We start from the raw sequence: 18,874 nt of genomic DNA on the forward strand, positions 1-18,874 counted from the left end.
CTGTGTCCAATGGGAAGGATGACGGTGTCATCCTAGGTGGCCTTTAGGTTCCGCCGAGGCCATGGATAACATCATTGCTTGCTGAGGACTTAACCTTGTTCTGAGTGTCAACCAGGCCGAGTGTGGACACATCTGAGAGACACCCTATCATTTTAAAATGTATTTTCTCCCTGCTTCACTTTGCTTTTTCGAAACAGGTCTCTCTGTAGACCAGGCTGGTCCTTAAATTTAGGATCCTCCTATCTCAGTCTCCCAAGAACTAAGATTACAGGTGTTCACGAGCAATTCACACACCTACCCAAAGATCTGCCATACCCTAGGGCTGTCACCTGTCTTCCTGTTGGTTTGCCAGCCTGCTGGGCAGAGGCCATAGCTTCCTCTTGTCATAGCATTGTCAGATGCAAGTCATCAACCTGGAGGGCGGAAAAGAGCATTGGTATCCTGCCCACCTCCCCGCTTCACCTGTTGAGCGATGGTTTGGCTTCTCCGGTCTCTGCAAGCCCTCTCTGTGAGCTGTGCAGACAATCGTCATTACAGAGATTGTTCACTGTCTGATGCAGTCCCCTGGGGTCTGAGGCTCGCACGGGTGAAATCACTCGTCACAGGAGAAGAGGTAGGTGGCAGAGTAGGCAACAGGCACACTTTGTCTGATTGCGAAATCCAACGTGTTAAACATATGTCCCATCGCAGCACCGGTTGCTTCTGCAGAAAAAAGTTTCTTCACTCGTCCTCCTTCCAAGGGATGCAGAGGACGCATCCGTGAAAGGCTGTTTCCCAGCGTGAGCAGCAGGTGGCAGTGTTGGACAGTTGCTCTCGGGTGGATTCAAGCAGTTCCCAGACCTGGTGGGTGCGGTATACACGGAAAGACCAACCGGCAAAACCCTACCAAAAATATCAAATGTACATCTTTTCCTCCCATGATGCCTCTTCCAGGCAATGATCCCACAGAAGTGCTCACATGTAGTGGCCGGTAAGAATACTCAATGGCCACACTGTGACTGAAGAGCTGGAACTGAACTGCGCCAGAGCAGGGGCTGACTAACGGACACAATGTGTGAGAACATCATATGACATCAGCTCCCAAACCTGTGGAAGAGAAAGGGGGTGAAACCCACGGGGGCTGGCGATCAAGGTGGGGAACACTGGCCAGACCTTCCACCTCAATCCAGATGTGGTAGCCATATGCTTGGATTTTTGCCTTTAAGAATTGAGATGAGGGGTTGGGGATTTAGCTCAGTGGTAGAGCACTTGCCTAGCAAGCACAAGGCCCTGGGTTCGGTCCCCAGCTCCGAAAAAAAAAAGAAAGAAAAGAAAAGAAAAGAAAAAAAAAGAATTGAGATGAAGCAAAGAGAAAAGAGAAAACGAATTCTTATATTTTTTGGTTGTAAGCTTAGCCTTTAATGGCTGAGCCATCTCTCCAGCCCAAGAAAACAAATTCTTACAGAACCAGGAACTATAAGCAGACAGACAGATAGACAGACACAAGAGCACCTAGATTATCAACCTCCCCTCCCCCCAATTTGGTTTTTCAAGACAAGGTTTTTCTGTATAGCTCTGGCTATCCTGAAACTCGCTCTGTAGACCAGGCTAACCTCGAACTCACAGAGATCTAACTGCCTGCCTTTACCTCCCAAGCGCTGGGATTAAAGGCATGCACCACTACACCTAGCCTGGATTATCAGTTTCCTTAGAAAATGGGGTATGGGGGTTGGGGACTTAGCTCAGTGGTAGAGCGCTTGCCTAGGAAGGGCAAGGCCCTGGGTTCGGTCCCCAGTCCCGAAAAAAAGAACCAAAAAAAAAAAAAAAAAAAAGAAAATGGGGTATGTGCCTGGGTGGAGCCACTTGCTCTGCGGTGCCTAAGGGTGTATTGGGGCGGCCTGGAGGTCTCCCCTCTCTTCAGGTCTACTTAGCCTCCTCCTCTGTGGGATCTTCCTCTGCTGACCTTACCTCTCTGCTCTGGAGGTGTTTGAGTGGAGACCCCAGATCTGTGTCCTGACCATGGCCAGTGAGGCTCTTTCTGGGATTCTGAGCCCCTGCCTTTCATGCATGATTTAGGTCCCAGGGAGAGAGGCCGTTGCCTTGAATGTGGTCCTCCCAGACGGCCCCAGAAAGCCTCCCACATTCAGGAGATCTCCATGGGTTCTTGCTACGGAGAAATTCTCTCTTGCAGGAGCAGGCCCTTACGCCTTTCTGCAAAAGACACGGGTCCTAGGCAACTTTACAGGGCTTCACCCCAGGTTTTCCCATCGGTGATACCAGACGAGTTATGAGAGGCTGAGGCTGGGTGGCCCTCAATGAGACGACTATAACCTTCCTCTTCTGTGCTCTGTCCCCCGCAGGGGATAAAGACCATGCATGCAGTGTCAAAAGCCGCCTGTGGAAGCTGCTGTCTCCAGCCGGACTGGCCTCCAGGGCTGACCGGAGCAGCTGGTTGGAGAGTTACCTGAGACATCTTGAGGAGATGGGGGTGTCAGAGGACATGCAGGCCCGGGCACTGGTGCTGCAGCTCTGGGCCACACAAGTAAGCATGAGTGGGTAGGTGTGGAATTCATGTGCGTGTGCTGGTGTGAGCAGGTGAGGGCACGCGTGAGCACGCAGCCTACTGATCGACCCACCCGACACTGTTTCTCTGGGCCAGCAGCTTTGTAAACGGGTGGTCCAAATGATGGGCTTTATAGGGAAACATGGCAGACTGATAGAAAAATGGGACTCATGTAGCCCAGGCTAGCCTCAAACGTGCTATGTAGCCAAGGATAATCTTGAACACGTGATCCTCCTTCCTCCTGTAGAACGCCAGGTTACAGACATGTGCTAGCACGCCTGGTTTATATGGTTCTGGGATAGATGAAAGCCTGGGCATTCTGGGAAAGGTTTGCCTCCAGTCTATAAACTCTGTACATAGCTTAATGGACTCCTGTACATGCTGACTTGGTTCTCTAACCTCTCGCACCTCAGTTCCTTTCTTTCCCTCGCTCCTGCTGTGGTTTGGTCCCATTTGTGGCCAAGTTGCAAATAACCCAACTCTTCTCCTTTGCTTATGTCACAGTGTCTCCAGGAAGCGAGATCGTCCTACGGCCTGATGTCAAACGACAAGGTTTAGCTCAGACTCATGATCGCGGTCTAACCTGTGTCTCCTAGTCATCCCAAATGTGCCTCTGTCCCGGTTTCTTCTCTGTTTTGGGGATGAAATACTCCAACCAAAGCAACTTAGAAAGGACAGAAGTGTTTTAACTCACAGTTCAAGATTACAGTCCGTTGTTGTGGAAAGCCACGGCGGTGTGGGCTCTGGTCACAGTGAATACAGTCAATGCTCACCTCCTCTGTCCCCTGACACAGTGCAGAGCCTAGGAGTGGAGCCACCCAGGGAGTGGTCCCCATCTTGGTTAAGGCAAGATTATCCTCACAGGCGTGCTGAGAGGCCAGTCTTCCAGGGGATTCTAGAACTCAAGTTGACAACTGAGAACCATTGTAGCCACTTAAAGCTTATCCTGCCGGGGCCTCTGTGTCAGCATCTGCGTGGTGCCTGGCCACTCTGTACCTTCGGTGTCCATTCGTCTGGTGCTTGTTCTGTTCTTCTCACTGCTTTCCATGACCTTGGCATTTTTTACTTTTGCTTTTGTAGAGTGTAGACCTGTGATTCTGAGAATTACTGCAAAGCTCCTTCAAGTTCCTCAGTCCTTCTGGGAACGCTTGTGTTTCAGAGAGGCTGGGGCAGGGAGCTAAGGCCCAGGATGCATGCTCAATGGCTGAGGAAGTCAATGTGTGGTAGCAAACAGGGCTGGGATTAGAGCTGTCCTGGGAGTCACAGCTAGAGGCGTAGGGAGGCCTCTCCCTGAGTTGTTTGCACTGTCCCTGTATGTCAAGAAAGCTAGCTTCAGAGATCTGGGAATTTGGAAATATTCTAGGCAGGGGGACAGCAAGAGCAAAGTCTTTTTTTTTTTTTTTGGTTCTTTTTTTTTTTTTTTTTGAGCTGGGGACCGAACCCAGGGCCTTGCGCTTCCCAGGCAAGCGCTCTAACCACTGAGCTAAATCCCCAACCCCACCAAGAGCAAAGTCTTAGAATTGGAGCTTGCCAAGGAATGTGGCTACCACACGGGGTTGAGCATGGGGAGCCCCCCAAAAATAAGTAATGACTCCGGGGGGTGGGGCTGGAAGAGTTCTGAGATTATTATCTTTTTTAGAGACTGTTTATCATGAAGATTTGTGTGTGTGTGTGTGTGTGTGTGTGTGTGTGTGTGTGTGTGTGTGTGTAGCACGTGTATGTGTATACGTGCACCACCTGGTGCCTAGGGGGCCAGTAGAGGGCACCAGATCTCCTGGAACTGGAGTTAACATGTTTGTGAGAGCAGTTGCATGCAGATGTTGGGAACTGAACTCGGGTCCTCTGAAGATGTGTTCTTAACCTCTGAGCCACCTCTCCATCTCTCCAGCATTAGTTTCTGAGATCTTAAGGTTCCCTTCTAGACAGGAGCAGGTCACCAGTGTGCAGGCGACGTGGGCCATGGAGAGTGGAGGGTCAGATACACATGGGGAACTAAGATGGCAACCAGTGACTTTGGTCACAGAGCCAGTGTTGACCCGAGGAAAGGAGCAGTTGCTTGGATGCTGTGCATCTGAGGCCCGGCTACTGCTCTCTCCCTGCCCAGCCCTTTGCTTTCTCTTGGCCCTGCTTGGCAGTGACTGGTGTCCCTGGGTGATTCCTCTCCATCGACTGACAACTTATTTTTAGTGTCCTCAGAGCTATTAACTGTCCTGCAGGCCAAGGCTGGCAGAGGCAGGGCAGGTCTTAATCAGCAGTTGGCCCTATGCGTGCCTGATAACATATTTATGGGCTAAGAGGACAGGGTGCTCCAAAGTGTCCTCAGAGCCCCTTGTACAAATGACCTCTGTGCGCAGATTGGGAAGGTGGCCAGGCACTGGAGAAGCAGATCCCAGCGATGGCCTTGGGCAGGACTAAGAAGGGACAGGTCTTCCCAGCAGAGGGGTCTGGAGGACCCTGGGTGGTGAGAGCAGGGCAAAGGCTGATGGTCCAGCAGCTTTGGACACAGCTGTGGGCCCATCTACCTGGGTGTGAAGTGGCTGTCACCTTCTAGCAAGTCGCCGCACACGGTGCTACCTCAGTTTACCCACCTCTACGATAGCTGTGCAGCTCCTTCCTCAGGGTGTTGTGGGACGGCGAAAGGAGCTTTGGACCCACACCCTGCACGTAACAAGGGTTCACCTGGTGTTTCAACAGAGATCTATTGTATGCAGCTGCCACCTCAGCTCTTGGGAGGCAGAGGCAGGAGGATCGAAAGTTCAAGGTCACCTGCTCCTCTCTAGAGAGTTTAGGGCTAGCCTGGGATACGTTAGATCTTATCTCCAAAAACTAATCAACAGACACGAGTTCAAGTCCCGAATGTGCATGACCTTACTCTAGAAACCAGGTACACAGGGCTGGAGGTGGGGGTCAGGGGACAGATCCAAGTTCTCATCTGCAGAAACAACAGGCCATACTACGGTGCTGCACAGAGTCCTAAAGGGCCCACCTCACTTGGAATGAAGCCCCTCCTGCCCACAGGGTCTCAAGGGCTTCTGTGATACTTTAAGACTCTGTGCAGCACCATAGTGTGGCCTGTTGTGCTTTCGAGGGAAATGGAGGCAGAGGAATTGAAGTCTAGAGAAGGTGGGGTGGAGGGCAAGGGAGAGGTGTTGGGTTCTGGAGTCTCTTGTGGTACTGATGTGCAGGACTGGGAGCCAGGATCGGTCAGCTTCCAGTCTGAGCCTGGCTGGGGAAAATGTTGGGAGGAGAAATCAAGGCAGAAGGTTGGGGTTTGGTCACATGAGATGCAGATGTTCTCGAGTTCAGGGTCAAAACGTAGGTCAGAGACAAACCTATGGGACCCAACGGGGGACACACCTTTAATGCTAGCACTTTGGGACTATAGACAGGAATCTAAGTGGGTTCGAGGCCAGTCTGCTCTTCATATCAAGTTCTAAGTTAGCCAGGGCTACAGAGAGAACTTACTTTGAACAACAAAAGAAAGTGGGAGGGAAAAAAAAAGCCACGGATTTGAAAGAGAAAGGGAGGAAAGGGAAGAAGGGAAATGATGCAATTTATAAGCTCAAAAGGTGAAAGAAATTTAAAAAGACAAAAGAATAAAAGAAAGTCAAGCAGGTTAAAAGGCACAAGCACGCATGAGATCACATGGCTCGAGGGAGTGGCTGGGAATGACTCCATTTGCAAAGTGCTTGCCCCTCACCTAAGAGCCCAGAACCCACCTTAGAAAGGTTAGAAAGAGAAAGCACAGGCAGGCGTGAAGGCACACATTTGTCATCACAGTTGGTGTGACAAGACAGCCAAGTCCCTGGGGCTTGCTGGCCAGCAGCCTACCCTACCTGCCAAGTGCCAGGCCAGTGAGAGACACTGTCTTACAAAACAAGCAGGGCAGCACCAGTGCAACGGCAGAGGACAGTGCCCAAGGCTTCTGCCCCACTCCAACAACAGACACAGACACACAGACACATACAGACAGACACACACAGACACACATACACACATACACAGAGACACACATACACACAGATGCACATATACACACAGACACACACACACAGACACACAGAGACACACATACACACAGATGCACATATACACACAGACACACACACAGACACACATCCACAGGCACACATATACACACATACACACACACACACACATACAGAGAGACACACAGACGCACATATACACACAGATACACAGAGACACACACAGACACATACACAGACACACACAAACAGACACACAGAGACACACATACACACAGACACACATAGACACACACAGACACACACACACACACACAGACACACACACACAGACACACAGACACACAGAGACACTCACACACACACACACAGACACACATATACACAGATACACACACACACAGACACACACACAGACACATACATAAACACACATATACACATATACACACAGATACACACAGATACACAGACACACACACAGACACACACACAGACGCACATATACACACAGATACACACAGACATATACACACAGATACTTCCACAGACACACACACACACACAGACACACAGAGACACACATATACACACATATATACAGATACAAGATACACACACAGACACACAGATACACACAGACACACACATACAGACAGACACACACAGACACGTACACGCACACACACACAAAGTCAGTCTGTCACCTCAACCTCCCAGCCCCCCAGCCACCTCAGAACCAATGCCCGTGTCTCCTCAAGGATTCTTGCCCCCTTACATGACCGCTCTTCACACACACACACACACACACACACACACACACACACACACACACACACAGTAGCAGCCAACAAACTTCACCCCACACCTTGCAGCCTGCCTGCTCCTGTGTATCCTGAGGGAGCAGGCCGGGACTGCTTTTTCAACAGCTTCCCACGTCTAGTCTCACTGCTAGGCTGTCACCTCCTCGATGGTTTCTGGACAGACACAGCTTGTTTCTGATTTGGGGCTGCTGAATGGGGCTGCGATTCATGCCCTCTGCCTGTGCAGCTATGTCGTGAAGACCTTATTGGGAGAGATGTCCAATGGCAATGTTTGAGTCTGTGACTACAGTTGCACTTAGGATGGACAGAACCTCCCTGCGGGTTGAGGTTGCTTGGGAGCTCGGCCATGTCTGCGTCACTGGAAGATGCTGAGGGGGAAGTTAAAATAATTTGTTTGCCTGTAATTGCTCACCTGCTTATTCTTCCAGAGAATCCACTGCAATGCAAGAAGGAAGTAACGTTTTCCAAACTAGGAATAGCTATTGTTATCCGCCAGTTAAGCCCGGCAGCCTGTGTGGACAGACATTCTTTGGGCTCACAAGTCTGGATCTGGCTGGTCTAACCAGGCCTGGCTGGAGCAATTTAGCTATAGCCTGTGGAGCCTGTGTATTTCTCATCCTGGACCCAAAGGCCCAGTCAAAGGTGGGGGAGAACACAAGGTCTCTGAAGGCCAAGGTCTTAGCTGTTTTCAGACACACCAGAAGAGGGCATCAGATCCCATTACAGATAGCCGTGAGCCACCATGTGGTTGCTGGGATTTGAACTCAGGACCTCTGGAAGAGCAGTCACTGCTCTTAACCACTGAGCCATCTCTCTGTGTTCTCCTTCTCTCAGTGTTCTTGCTTGGTGGTCTTGTTCCTCTTATCCACTTGCTCTGATGAGTTATGGAGGCGACCCGGATGACCTTAGTCCAGGGCTTCTCTTGAGGTCAGGATGCCATGAGAGGCCTTCAAGTAGGAACCAGGCTCAACCAAAGCTCCAGGCAGCTTTTGGCCACGGGCTGGAGATTGGAGATACTGGTGATGCCTGGGTGCTTGGCCAGCACATGACCCAGCCATGCTGAGCGCTACACCAAGGCTCAACTTGCATCCACTCTCAGAGAAGCCCACTTGGTCATCCTGGTAGAGTAACAGGCATCTATCTCTTTGTTGCAGGGGAATATGGGACCCACGGCTTTCTGGCTCCTCCTCTTCCTCCTCAAGAACCCAGAAGCCCTCGATGCTGTCCATGCAGAGCTGAAACGCATCGTCTGGCAAGCAGAGAAGCCTGTTTTACAGATGACCGCACTCCCGCAGAAGATTCTAGACAGCATGCCTGTGCTAGGTAAGATGTTCAAACCTGCCAGCCTGGGTAGCACAGGCCCCCCAAAGTCCTCCAAGTGTCCCTCATGATTCATGCCCAGTATCAGCTACCCAGGGCTCCTGGTCTCACAAGATTTTTGGTGTTTGGTGAACCTGAAGTAGGTACAGTGGAAAAGAGGCTCAAATCGAGTTGTACATCTGAAAGTCCTGAGCCTGAAGTCCAGGAGCTCGAGCAGTGTCGCCAGGGCTTAGTGTCTCCATCCTTCACCCCCTATTTTCTCCTGGAGCTGCCCCTGGTCTCTGAGTGGCTGCCAGCAGCTAGAGGCTGGGTCTCTCACTCAGCATTCCTATTTGAAGTGCTGTGAATGTGTTCATTGGCTTTTTGGGTTATATGTTCATCCAGAACCAATCACAGGGCTCAGAGAGTTAGGCGGACTGGCCAATGAATGCTCACACCGACCACCTCAGAGTAGATCAACAGTGCAGCTTGTGGAAACTGGTGGGGAATGGCCCCAGAAAGGAATGCACAGTGCGGGTGTAGCATTAGACCCTCCTTGGCTGTCTGATATCTTCGTGGATCACACTTCCCTCCGCGCTCCCCATGTACCAAGGGTTTCTCGGGGATCACAGAGTTCACACTTTGTCATCTGGCTTTTCCCACCTCGCTGTGTGATCGTGTACAAGGTACACACCCCCTGGTCCTTGCTCTGTTAAACAAGAACTGGAAGTGTCATCTGGGAAAGAGAACAGCCCACTGACCCTCCCTGCCCTCGCCCTTGCAGACAGTGTGCTCAATGAGACCCTCCGGCTCACGGCCGCCCCCTTCATCACCCGTGAGGTCATGGCAGACCTGGCCTTGCCTATGGCAGACGGGAGGGAATTCTCTCTTCGACGCGGTGACCGCCTTCTCCTCTTTCCTTTCCTGAGTCCCCAGAAGGACCCAGAAATCTACACAGAACCTGAGGTAAGTAGCAGGGAGGGCCAGGGTTGGCTATCCCAGGAGCTGTGGGGTGTGGGGAAAATGACGGAGGGATCAGCCAGTCCTGAGTGGTAACCTGGCGTGTTCTTTGCTCCTTCTGCAGCCTGGGGTTTGTCATCTCCACAGTCCTTTCACCAAGCCTCGTCCAGTCACTTCCCATTGCGCTCAGTAGTGACAAGTCGGGAATAAGATCCCCAGCCCTTTGTCCTGGCACAGGCTTGTGTGGGGTGACATTACACATCAGTTTCTTGTTTCAGGTCTTTAAATACAACCGGTTCTTGAACCCAGATGGGTCAGAAAAGAAAGATTTTTACAAAGATGGGAAACGGCTGAAGAATTACAACATGCCTTGGGGCGCAGGGCACAACCAGTGCCTGGGGAAGAGCTATGCGGTCAACAGCATCAAACAGTAAGCAAGGGCGGGGCACAGGGGGCGGGGCACAGGGGCGGGGCACGGGCTAGTGAGGTATAGGGTATGGGGGCGGCGGGCCATGGGACCAGCAGGGCAGGGCATGGAGGCCGGCAGGGTATGAGGGCGATGGACATGGGCAGCGGGGCATAGGGCTGGCAGGGCACGGGACTGGTGAGGCATGGGGCATGGGGATGGTGTGGCACAGAGTGGTGGGGCAGGGCATGGGGACTGGCGGGGTACGGGAGTGGTAGAGCACGGGGCAGTGGGGCATAGGGCCGGCGGGGCATGGGGGCAGCAGTGCACCGAGCCGTTGGGACAGGGCATGGGGGCTGGTGAGGTACAGGGCGGTGAGCACAGAGCTGGCGCGGCAGGGCATGGGGGACAGCAGGGCATGGCCCAGTAGGGAAGGGTCCCATTAGTGAGGTATGGCTGGGGCAGGATTTGGATGTGGCCCAGGATGTGGCCAAGGTGCTGTGACACTTGATGCCTCTACTGTTTCTTTGACTGAAGGCCTCAGGCTAATGGTTTAGGGGTTAGATTCCAAACTGGCAGAGAGTCAACTCCTGTCCGCAAATCCGTTTATTTGTCTTTTTAAAACACTCTTTTAAAAATCAGAAGCCACATTTCAGATTTCTCACATAATGATCAGATGTGCCAGCAAGGCTCTCCCTCTGAACGTGTAGCGGGAATACCGAACTCTGGCTGTGGCTGACTGTGGCTGCTGCAGGAGGTTCAGACCTTTGTGGCAGGAGCTGGCTGATCTTTAGGGTGCCCCTTGGTTGTTGTAACTCCTGGGAGGGCTAGGCAGCTCCCCTCATACTCCTGGGACTCTTCCAGCCTCGGTCTCAGGACCACAGACTGGCTGGATGCAGGCCTGCAACTTCTGCCCATTGTTCTGTCTAGCTTCTATAACATTCTGAGCCTGCCTCCTCAGCTATGAAATTTGGGTACCCATTACAGCCCCAAAATGGATCAGAATGGCCTTCCTAAGTGCCTACCCCACTGCCTGACTCATCACAGGCTTTGAGAAATGTTAGTCAGTATTTACGTCACGTCATTGACACAAAGGCACCATGCTGGGGGACAGCAAGTCACCTAACCCTTTGACCTCACTTTTCTGGACAGCGAAGTAGACACCATGATGGAGTCAGTTCTGCCCTAATGTTTAACAGCCTTTCCTAAAAACCACCTTATCACGCATAATCAGGCAGCGTAAGCAGCAGGGTGTCAGACTTGGGAGCTATAATCCCAGCTGTGGGGGAGGCTGAGGCAGGAGGATGGTGCGTTTCAAAGCCGACTTTGGCCACTTAGTGAGCTCTTATTTCAGAATTAAGAATAACAAGATGGCCGATAGAGGTCAGCCCTCAATGTAGGGCGCTTGCTGAGCACACACGAGGCACAAGAGTCGATCCTCGGCATCACACAACAAATCGGACCTCAGAAAGTAAAGTCATAGGACATAGGCAAGGGGAGACTGAAGCCCATCAGTGACACAGAGATTAGCACCAAATGGAACATGGTCATGCAGTGTCTCAGTTAGGGTTTACTGCTGTGAGCAGACGCCATGACCAAGACAACTCTTATTAAGGACAACATTTAATTGGGGCTGGCTTACAGGTTCAGAGGTTGAGTCCATTATCATCAAGGTGGGGGCATGGCAGCATCCAGGCAGGCATGGTGCAGGAGGAACTGAGAGTTCTATATCATCTGAAGGCAGCTAGCAGAATCCTGGCTTCCAGGCAGCTAGGGTGAGGGTCTTAAAGCCCACGCCCACAGTGACACACCCACTCCAACAGGGCCACACACATTCCAACTGGGCCACACCTCCTAATAGTGCTCTCCCTGGGCCGAGCATATACAGGTCATCCCATGAAGTTTTACACATGCTTGAGGAATGCACAAGGGTAGGGAGCTGGCTCAGCGACTTAGGTGTGCACTGCAAAGTCTGGTGGACGGGGCACAGTTGATGTTCAGGTACACACGTGTGTGTGTGGGGGGGGTTGCTGCGCCAGTGCAGGCTCTGAATTCACCCCTGTGGCTGGAGCATGAACCAGCAAGAGAGCAAAGGTGAGGTTTGCCTTCTGCTCATGCCCTAACGAGTCAACCATATCAGCATAGACTCGTTCACATCAGTAACTAGGACAGAATTTTAGTCACAGTTCTTGCTTCCACTCATGTAGGGACAGATAAAACAGGCGCTGGCTTTGTCATGCTTAGATGGTACCTTGCTCGTGGCCTCTCAACAAAGGAGTGAATTTGCTCTTACCTCAGTCCCTGTGAGCTCCCTGCTAGAAGCTCTCAGTGGACGGCAGCATCGATAGCTCTAACCATTGGTACACGGGTAGTGAGACTCCTACCTCAGATAACCCAACCCCTCCAGAGCTGGAAGAGACACACTCCGTCTTTACTCCCTTGACCCCACAGGAGAAGCAAGCCCCCAAGTGGGAACAGACCCTGCAAGGGTCACTTCCTCTTAAGCCCAGTGGACTGGCTCATCCGTTCACCGGCTCCTCTCTCAGAAAGTGCTTGCTGTGTGCTTAGTGTGGCTTTGGGCCCCTGAACCGTCACTTCCTCTTAAGCCCAGTGGACTGGCTCATCCGTTCACCGGCTCCTCTCTCAGAAAGTGCTTGCTGTGTGCTTAGTGTGGCTTTGGGCCCCTGAACCGAGGTGGGGAACAGTGGTGAGGCCCAGGTCAATTAGGATCACCATCGACTCACTGGGCGGACTTGTCATTGTGTCATTGAGTCAGAGAGCATCCTAGATAGGACAGCTTTATGTGTCTCCAAAAGGTGGCGGTAGAGAGTGCTGCCTGGCAAAGGTGGCCCTTGGTGACATTTGTGTCACTCGGTGATGGTAAGGAGTCTTGAGGGAGTGGCGCAGGTTTTAATCCTGTAGGCACTCCTGGTAAACATGGCTCTGGCTAGGGGTGACTTAGTTCTTAGCTTAGGGAAAGGGCTGCAGACTCGTGGAGAGGCAGAATCTTGTCACCATGAACACTGTGATGCACCGGGGACTCAGAACTACTTAAGTGCCACGCAGGTGTGGGGTTAGAGACACATGGCTGGGGCCCTCCCTCTCTCTGGCTGTTTGGGCATCTGCAGATGATGCTGTAGGCGGGAGAGCTGGAGATTCACACACACTCTGACTCTTAGGGGCTATGACCTAGAAATGGCTGCCACAGACACAACCACTGAGCCTCACCTTGCCTGGGTCTGCTATGGCCAGAGTGTGCAGCACGCCCTCTTTTTGCAGGTTTGTGGTCCTGCTGCTGACTCATTTCGACCTGGAGCTGGTCAGTGAGGACACAGAGGTCCCGGAGTTTGACCTTAGCAGATATGGCTTTGGCCTGATGCAGCCGGAGGAAGATGTGCCCATCCGGTACCGTACCAGGCTGTGACCTGTGGAGCAGACACTACACTCATCTGGGGCCTCCTGACTTCCTGTTGTTCCTCCAGAATGCTGTGTCCAGAGGAGGGGACAGTGAGAACACTGAGAGCAGGAAAGGCTAATAAAAGCTCTGTGTCTCGCTGTGAAGACTTTGCTTCCAAATCAGGCTGTGTTCTAAGTTCTCCTGTGCCTCTAGTCCTGTGGTACTCATGGTCCACATCGTCATGCCCCCGACTCTCAGAGCAGGCACTGTCCCCTCCTTTGGTAGCTGGTGCAGTCCAGGCCTTGGCTAGCACGGGTCCTTGGAGGACAGTGTGTGGATTCTTCAGTATGTCTGTTACTCTTAAGTCCTATCCCCAGATCTTTAAAGAGACATGGCCCCTTTTCATGCGGCTGTCTGGAAAGACGCATAGTCCTCCATTGATTCGCAGACAGTAGGTAGCAGGGTTTCCCTTGTGCTAAGACTGGGGTAGGGGCATGACAGAAAGATCTGGCCCTGCGAGATGTCTGGAGAGGCAGTCTAAGGAGTCTATCCCTTGAATCCCAGCATACACACCCCCGCTGTGGTGTATATCAGCCTGCAGCAAGACAGCTTTGTTCAGCCTGCACATTAAAAATCAACCCAGGGGGCTGGAGAGATGGGTCAGAAGTTAAGAGCACTGGCTGCTCTTCCAGAGGTCCTAAGTTCAATTCCCAGCAACCGCATGGTGGCTCACAACCATCTGTGATGGGATCTGATGCCCTCTTCTGGTGTGTCTGAAGACAGCTACAGTGTGCTCATATAAATAAAATAAATACTTTTTGTTTTTTTAAATCAACATAGTAGAACTGGTTGTAGTGACACAGGCCGTTAGTCCCAGCACTCCTGAGACAGAGGCAGGGGGATCTCTCAGTTGTAGGCAAGCCTGATCTATATAGCGAATTCCAGGACAATCAAGGTTACCTAGAGATATCCAGTTAAACAACAACATAGTATCATGTTATCTGGGGAGAATTCATGTGAATGCCCCCGCCACACCAGGCCCATGGCCCCAAGAGTAGCTCTGGCCGGGGGTACCCAGCACAAGGCTTCAGCTATATCCAAATCAACATCTCCCCAGTCCCCTCTGATCTCAAAGGCACCGGGGTCCGAGCCCCGTTCTGACTCTCGGGAGCACTACTGTGGGAAGTGACAGGAACCGGCTGGCTACTCCTCAGCTAGACGCTCGCCTGACTCTGGGTGGCACAGCCACGACACCAAGCCAGTAATGAAAACCAACCTTTGTGTCAGTGTTAGGAGAAAAGACTGACTTCAAGGGAACTGTGGCTTGCCAGCCTCACTTGTGACACTGGCTGTCCTGGAACTCACTCTGTAGACCAGGCTGGCCTTGAACTCAGATCCACCTGCCTCTGAGTGCTGGGATGAGAGTGTGTGGCCCTATGTCCAGCGTCCCGAGTACCTTGAAATGCTGAGACGGGCACAGCAGGTCCTGGAAGCACCCTTGAGATAATGGAGTGTTAGGCCAGCTTTCCAGATGAGAAAGCAAGCTCAGAGAGGTAAAGTGACTTGCCTGGGGTCACACAGCTCCTGCCAGTAGCTCAGCCTACACACCTCTCCTGGGAGCAGATGTTGGGTGGGCAGTTTGTTCCTCATTCCGAAGGCTTTCGGGGTGGCAGTGGGACACTTCTGTTTGGCACTGGAGAGCTGACAGCCAGAAACACCCAAGCGTGGTGCAGACACATCTGTGATGAGGTCCTTTTAGATTGAGCTGGGAAGACAGAAAAGGGCCTGAGTCTGTGTGTTCCAGGGGCTCAGCTCTTGAAGCAGGGCTGGGGCTTGGAGGCTTGCCTGGCCCTGGGTCTCCAGGCACCCTCAGGATTCCCAGATAGACAGTGTGATTGGCAGGAGTGTGGGTATCCCCAGGGAAACCCAGCTTCATGCTTGGGTGACCCCCCACTGCTGCCTTCTTTTTTATCTTTGCAGGAAATCGGAGCTGGCAAGCCTCCTGTGGGAGGATGAGCCTGTTTCCATGGCAACCCCCAGTTGCCTCCTCACGGCTGGAAGGGGAGGAAGAAAGTGGCAGAAATAGCTGCTGAAGGTCTCACAGGCTTCGGTCCTGGTGTGCTAGGGGAAGCCCTTCAGAGCCCCATCCTAACTGAATCAGGCTGGGCTGTCCCCACGATGCTCACCTGCACTTGATAAAGGGCTGGCTCCCCTTAAAGGTGACAGCTCCTCAGAGACACGAGTAACACTGTGGTTAAGGGCAGGCAGCTCCGGTGGGGACCTGACGTGCTGAAGCAGCGCTCGGAGGGGGGCGGGGGGGTGTTCATGCATGCCCTCGTTTTAATTCCTGCCACTCCCTGCTTCTTTCTTTTATAACGGGCTGGGAATTTAGCTCAGTTGGGTAGCATGCACAAAGTCCTGAGTTCATCTCCAGTTCCTCCTAAATTGGGTTATGGTGGTGCACGCCCGAAATCCCAGCAAGGTAGAGGCAGGAGGATTAGAGATTCAGAAGTCGGACTGGGCTACACAGTGAGTTGAAGTCAGCCCGGGATGCACAATGCTGTCTGAAGGAAGAGGAAGGGCAGGAAGAACTGGCAGCTTAGAATGGAGAGATGAATTAGCCACCTGCATGGGCAGGATCTCAGCTCTCCGTGCCTGGCTGTAGTCAGTGCTACCGTCTGCAGTTTGTTCTGATGATGTGTTCCCCAGATGGTCTCGCCCCACACTGAACTGGGCCCTGGACAGTGGAGGTCAAGACTCTGGGTGCTGGGGCCTGGGTTCTTGGGTTAGATGAGCCAGTATCCTGGCTGGCTGAAAGCCTCGCCCATGTCTCCCCTCAGCTTCTCATTGGTGGACTCTAAGTGGGTAAGGAGGCCAAAAGAGGGGTGAAGTGCCCATGGCAAGGGGCTGGTAGCCCAGCGTCCAGATAGAGCATCTATCCCAGACACTGGTTTCAAGGCTTCTGTTGTTTTTAATAAACACAGCGTCACGGTGTGTTCCGTGAGCAGCATGGCGGTTACACTTGGCTGGTTTCAACACAGCATTCAAGCTTTGTGTCATGCTGTCAGACGGACGTGCGTCCATTAAAGTCTTGCTGATGAACAGCCTCTGTGTGATTCTAGAGAGGGAACCTGCATGTCTGGGGGTGAGGTCGTCTGCTGGGAGGTGAACTGGAAGTGCCAGTCCATCTGGTCTCATCCTGGGAGCTTGTGGCCAGCAAGCGTGAAGGGCTGGGGGTGGGGGGAGGCTAAGGAGAGAGAGGGGAGGGGAGGGGAGGGGAGGGGAGGAAGAGGAAGCACTGGCCAAGGACAGCAGAGGGGAGAGGAGGCAGGAGAGACTCCAGGTCCAAAGGGCAGGGGAGCTGAGCTCTCACTCAAATGAAATATCTGCTCCCTCTCGGCAGCCTCGGTTTCTTTTGTTGACTGTTTTTGTGTGTCTTGGAGTTCCCCCGCTCCTTTGAAGAGAGAAAGAAGATCAGCTTACCCTTAATGGCTCTGCTGGAAGCTTGCCCCTTGGTTGTTCCTGCATTCCATCATCTTTTGGCCCTAAACCCTGGAAGTCAACGACTTTCAAAGTCCTGACCACCAAGAGGCTTCCTCTGTGGGGACATTCTGGTGGCACCCATACTGCTCTCCAGGGAGAGAACGCAGGAGACCATGCTGGGGTCTCACGGAGCTCAGTATGCACCAAGCATTGTAATGTGCAGAGCCTGAGAAGCCATTGTTAGGTGGTGGCTGGGAAGGTTCGGGATGGTGGAGGAGCGTGTGCATGGGTGGATAGATGGGTAGGCGGATGAGTGGAGAAGCAGGTGGATAAAAAACACTGTGTGAGGGGAGGATAGATGGATGGATGGTGGATGAGTTAGAAGTGGGTGTGCGGGTGGATGGATGGATAGACAAATGGGTGGGTGAATGGTAGACAGGTGTGTTGGTAGAAGGACGAGGGCAAAAGGATGAGTGGACAATGGGAAGATGGGCAGTTTAGGATCTGTGAATGGACGGAGAAACAGAGGAATCAGTCGGCATGTGTGTGGTGGAGAGAGTGGGTAGATGCTGGGTGGGGCTTAGTGACTGAGACCACGGGGGAGGGGATGCTGAGGTCTGTGGGTAGGCGATAGACGGAGGAGGAAGAGATACTTTGGGTTGATCCAAAAAACAGGCTTCATTCATCTGCAGGGACTTGAGCCAGGAAACCCATGGCTTGATTAAAGACAAGTGGACTCAGAAAGAAAAGAGCAGGCGTCAGAGCTGAGTCTGGTGGTGCAGGTCCAGGATCCCAGCTACTCACGAAACTGAGGCAGGAGGATGGCAAGTTTGAAGCCACTCTGGGCTACGTAGAGGGGCTAGACTCAGAGAGTGGGTCTCTTAGGGTCATCTAACAGCGTAATGGCTTCATCCACTCGTCCTCAGTGACTGGTGCAAGGGAGAGAAAGAACCTTCGGTGGGGTCCGATGGACAGACAGAGCCCCTCGTACAGTGGCTGATATATAGTGTGTCTGAAACTGATCCAGTCACTGTGGTTGTTTCAAGAGTACTTCCCAGCGTTGGGAGGGACGTGCAGCTTGGCACATACTTTCCGGTTCATCCTCCCAGCAGCCCTGCCCGGTGGAGCCTGCTCTGTTCACTGTGGTGTTGACTATGGAGCATGACAAAGGGACAACAGAGAGCGGACAGTCTAGCAGATGGGACCATCCCAGGGGCTCTAGGGGTTCCCATGATACGGAATGATGTCCCCATGTTCCCTGTGTCTCTGAGGACTCATCTGTTGACCTTTATCAAGCATGAACTGATGCACGTGTGTGTGTGTGTGTGTGTGTGTGTGTGTGTGTGTGTGTGTGTGTGTGTGTGTGGTTTGCAGGGGTAAGGGGTAGGGCATTCATTAGCCTTGCCCTACCCAGAAACTCCCAGAAACCTGAGCAGGCTGCGCCATGGGTATAAATGATGGATGGTATCATAGAATCTGGAGATCAGACACTTCAAACAGCCGAGCATCTTGCCAGCACTGGTCAGAGGAGGCGGCGTGGATGGATCTCGGCTGCTCCAGCAAGATAGCGGGCGAGGCCCCAGCAGACATGTTTTGAGAGGGCAGTAGCCAGGAATCAGATGGTTTGCTGTTGGAACCTCACTGAGAAGCTGTCCCCTCCATGGATGTTGTGGTTTTGCTTGGCTTTAAATCAGAGGCTTATGCTGTGTCCCTTCTTTATGAGTATCCCCAGTTGTAGTTCATTTTCCCTTCCTCACGTCCTTTCTCCTCCCTCCCTCCCTCCCCCTCTGTCCCGATTTTCCTGTTTGTTTCTTAGGTATGTTTGAGACAGAATCTCATATCCCAGCATGGTCACTATTTAAGCAAAAAATGACGTTAAACTTTTACTATAATTAATTACTGCAATGCGTGTGGGTGATTTGCCTGCATCTATGTCTGTGCACTACATGCGTGCTCTGTGCCTACAGAGTCAGA

At 52.3% G+C, this 18,874-nt stretch overlaps 1 protein-coding gene across 2 annotated transcripts in view; it reads left to right on the forward strand.

Annotated features, from left to right (window-relative positions):
• Ptgis (prostaglandin I2 synthase) overlaps positions 1 to 13,596 on the forward strand; it is a 51,344-nt gene extending 37,748 nt beyond the window's left edge. For both annotated transcript variants that reach the window (XM_032904761.1, XM_032904760.1), the window contains exons 6-10: positions 2,340 to 2,521; positions 8,510 to 8,678; positions 9,439 to 9,620; positions 9,893 to 10,044; positions 13,300 to 13,596. In XM_032904761.1, coding sequence (XP_032760652.1) covers positions 2,340 to 2,521; positions 8,510 to 8,678; positions 9,439 to 9,620; positions 9,893 to 10,044; positions 13,300 to 13,444 — 830 coding nt within the window. In that variant the 3' untranslated portion in view covers positions 13,445 to 13,596. The remainder of the gene's footprint in view (positions 1 to 2,339; positions 2,522 to 8,509; positions 8,679 to 9,438; positions 9,621 to 9,892; positions 10,045 to 13,299) is intronic.
• Positions 13,597 to 18,874: the final 5,278 nt, after the last annotated feature.

Source organism: Rattus rattus, chromosome 5, assembly GCF_011064425.1.
Source record: "Rattus rattus isolate New Zealand chromosome 5, Rrattus_CSIRO_v1, whole genome shotgun sequence".
NCBI classification, from domain to species: Eukaryota; Metazoa; Chordata; class Mammalia; order Rodentia; family Muridae; genus Rattus; species Rattus rattus.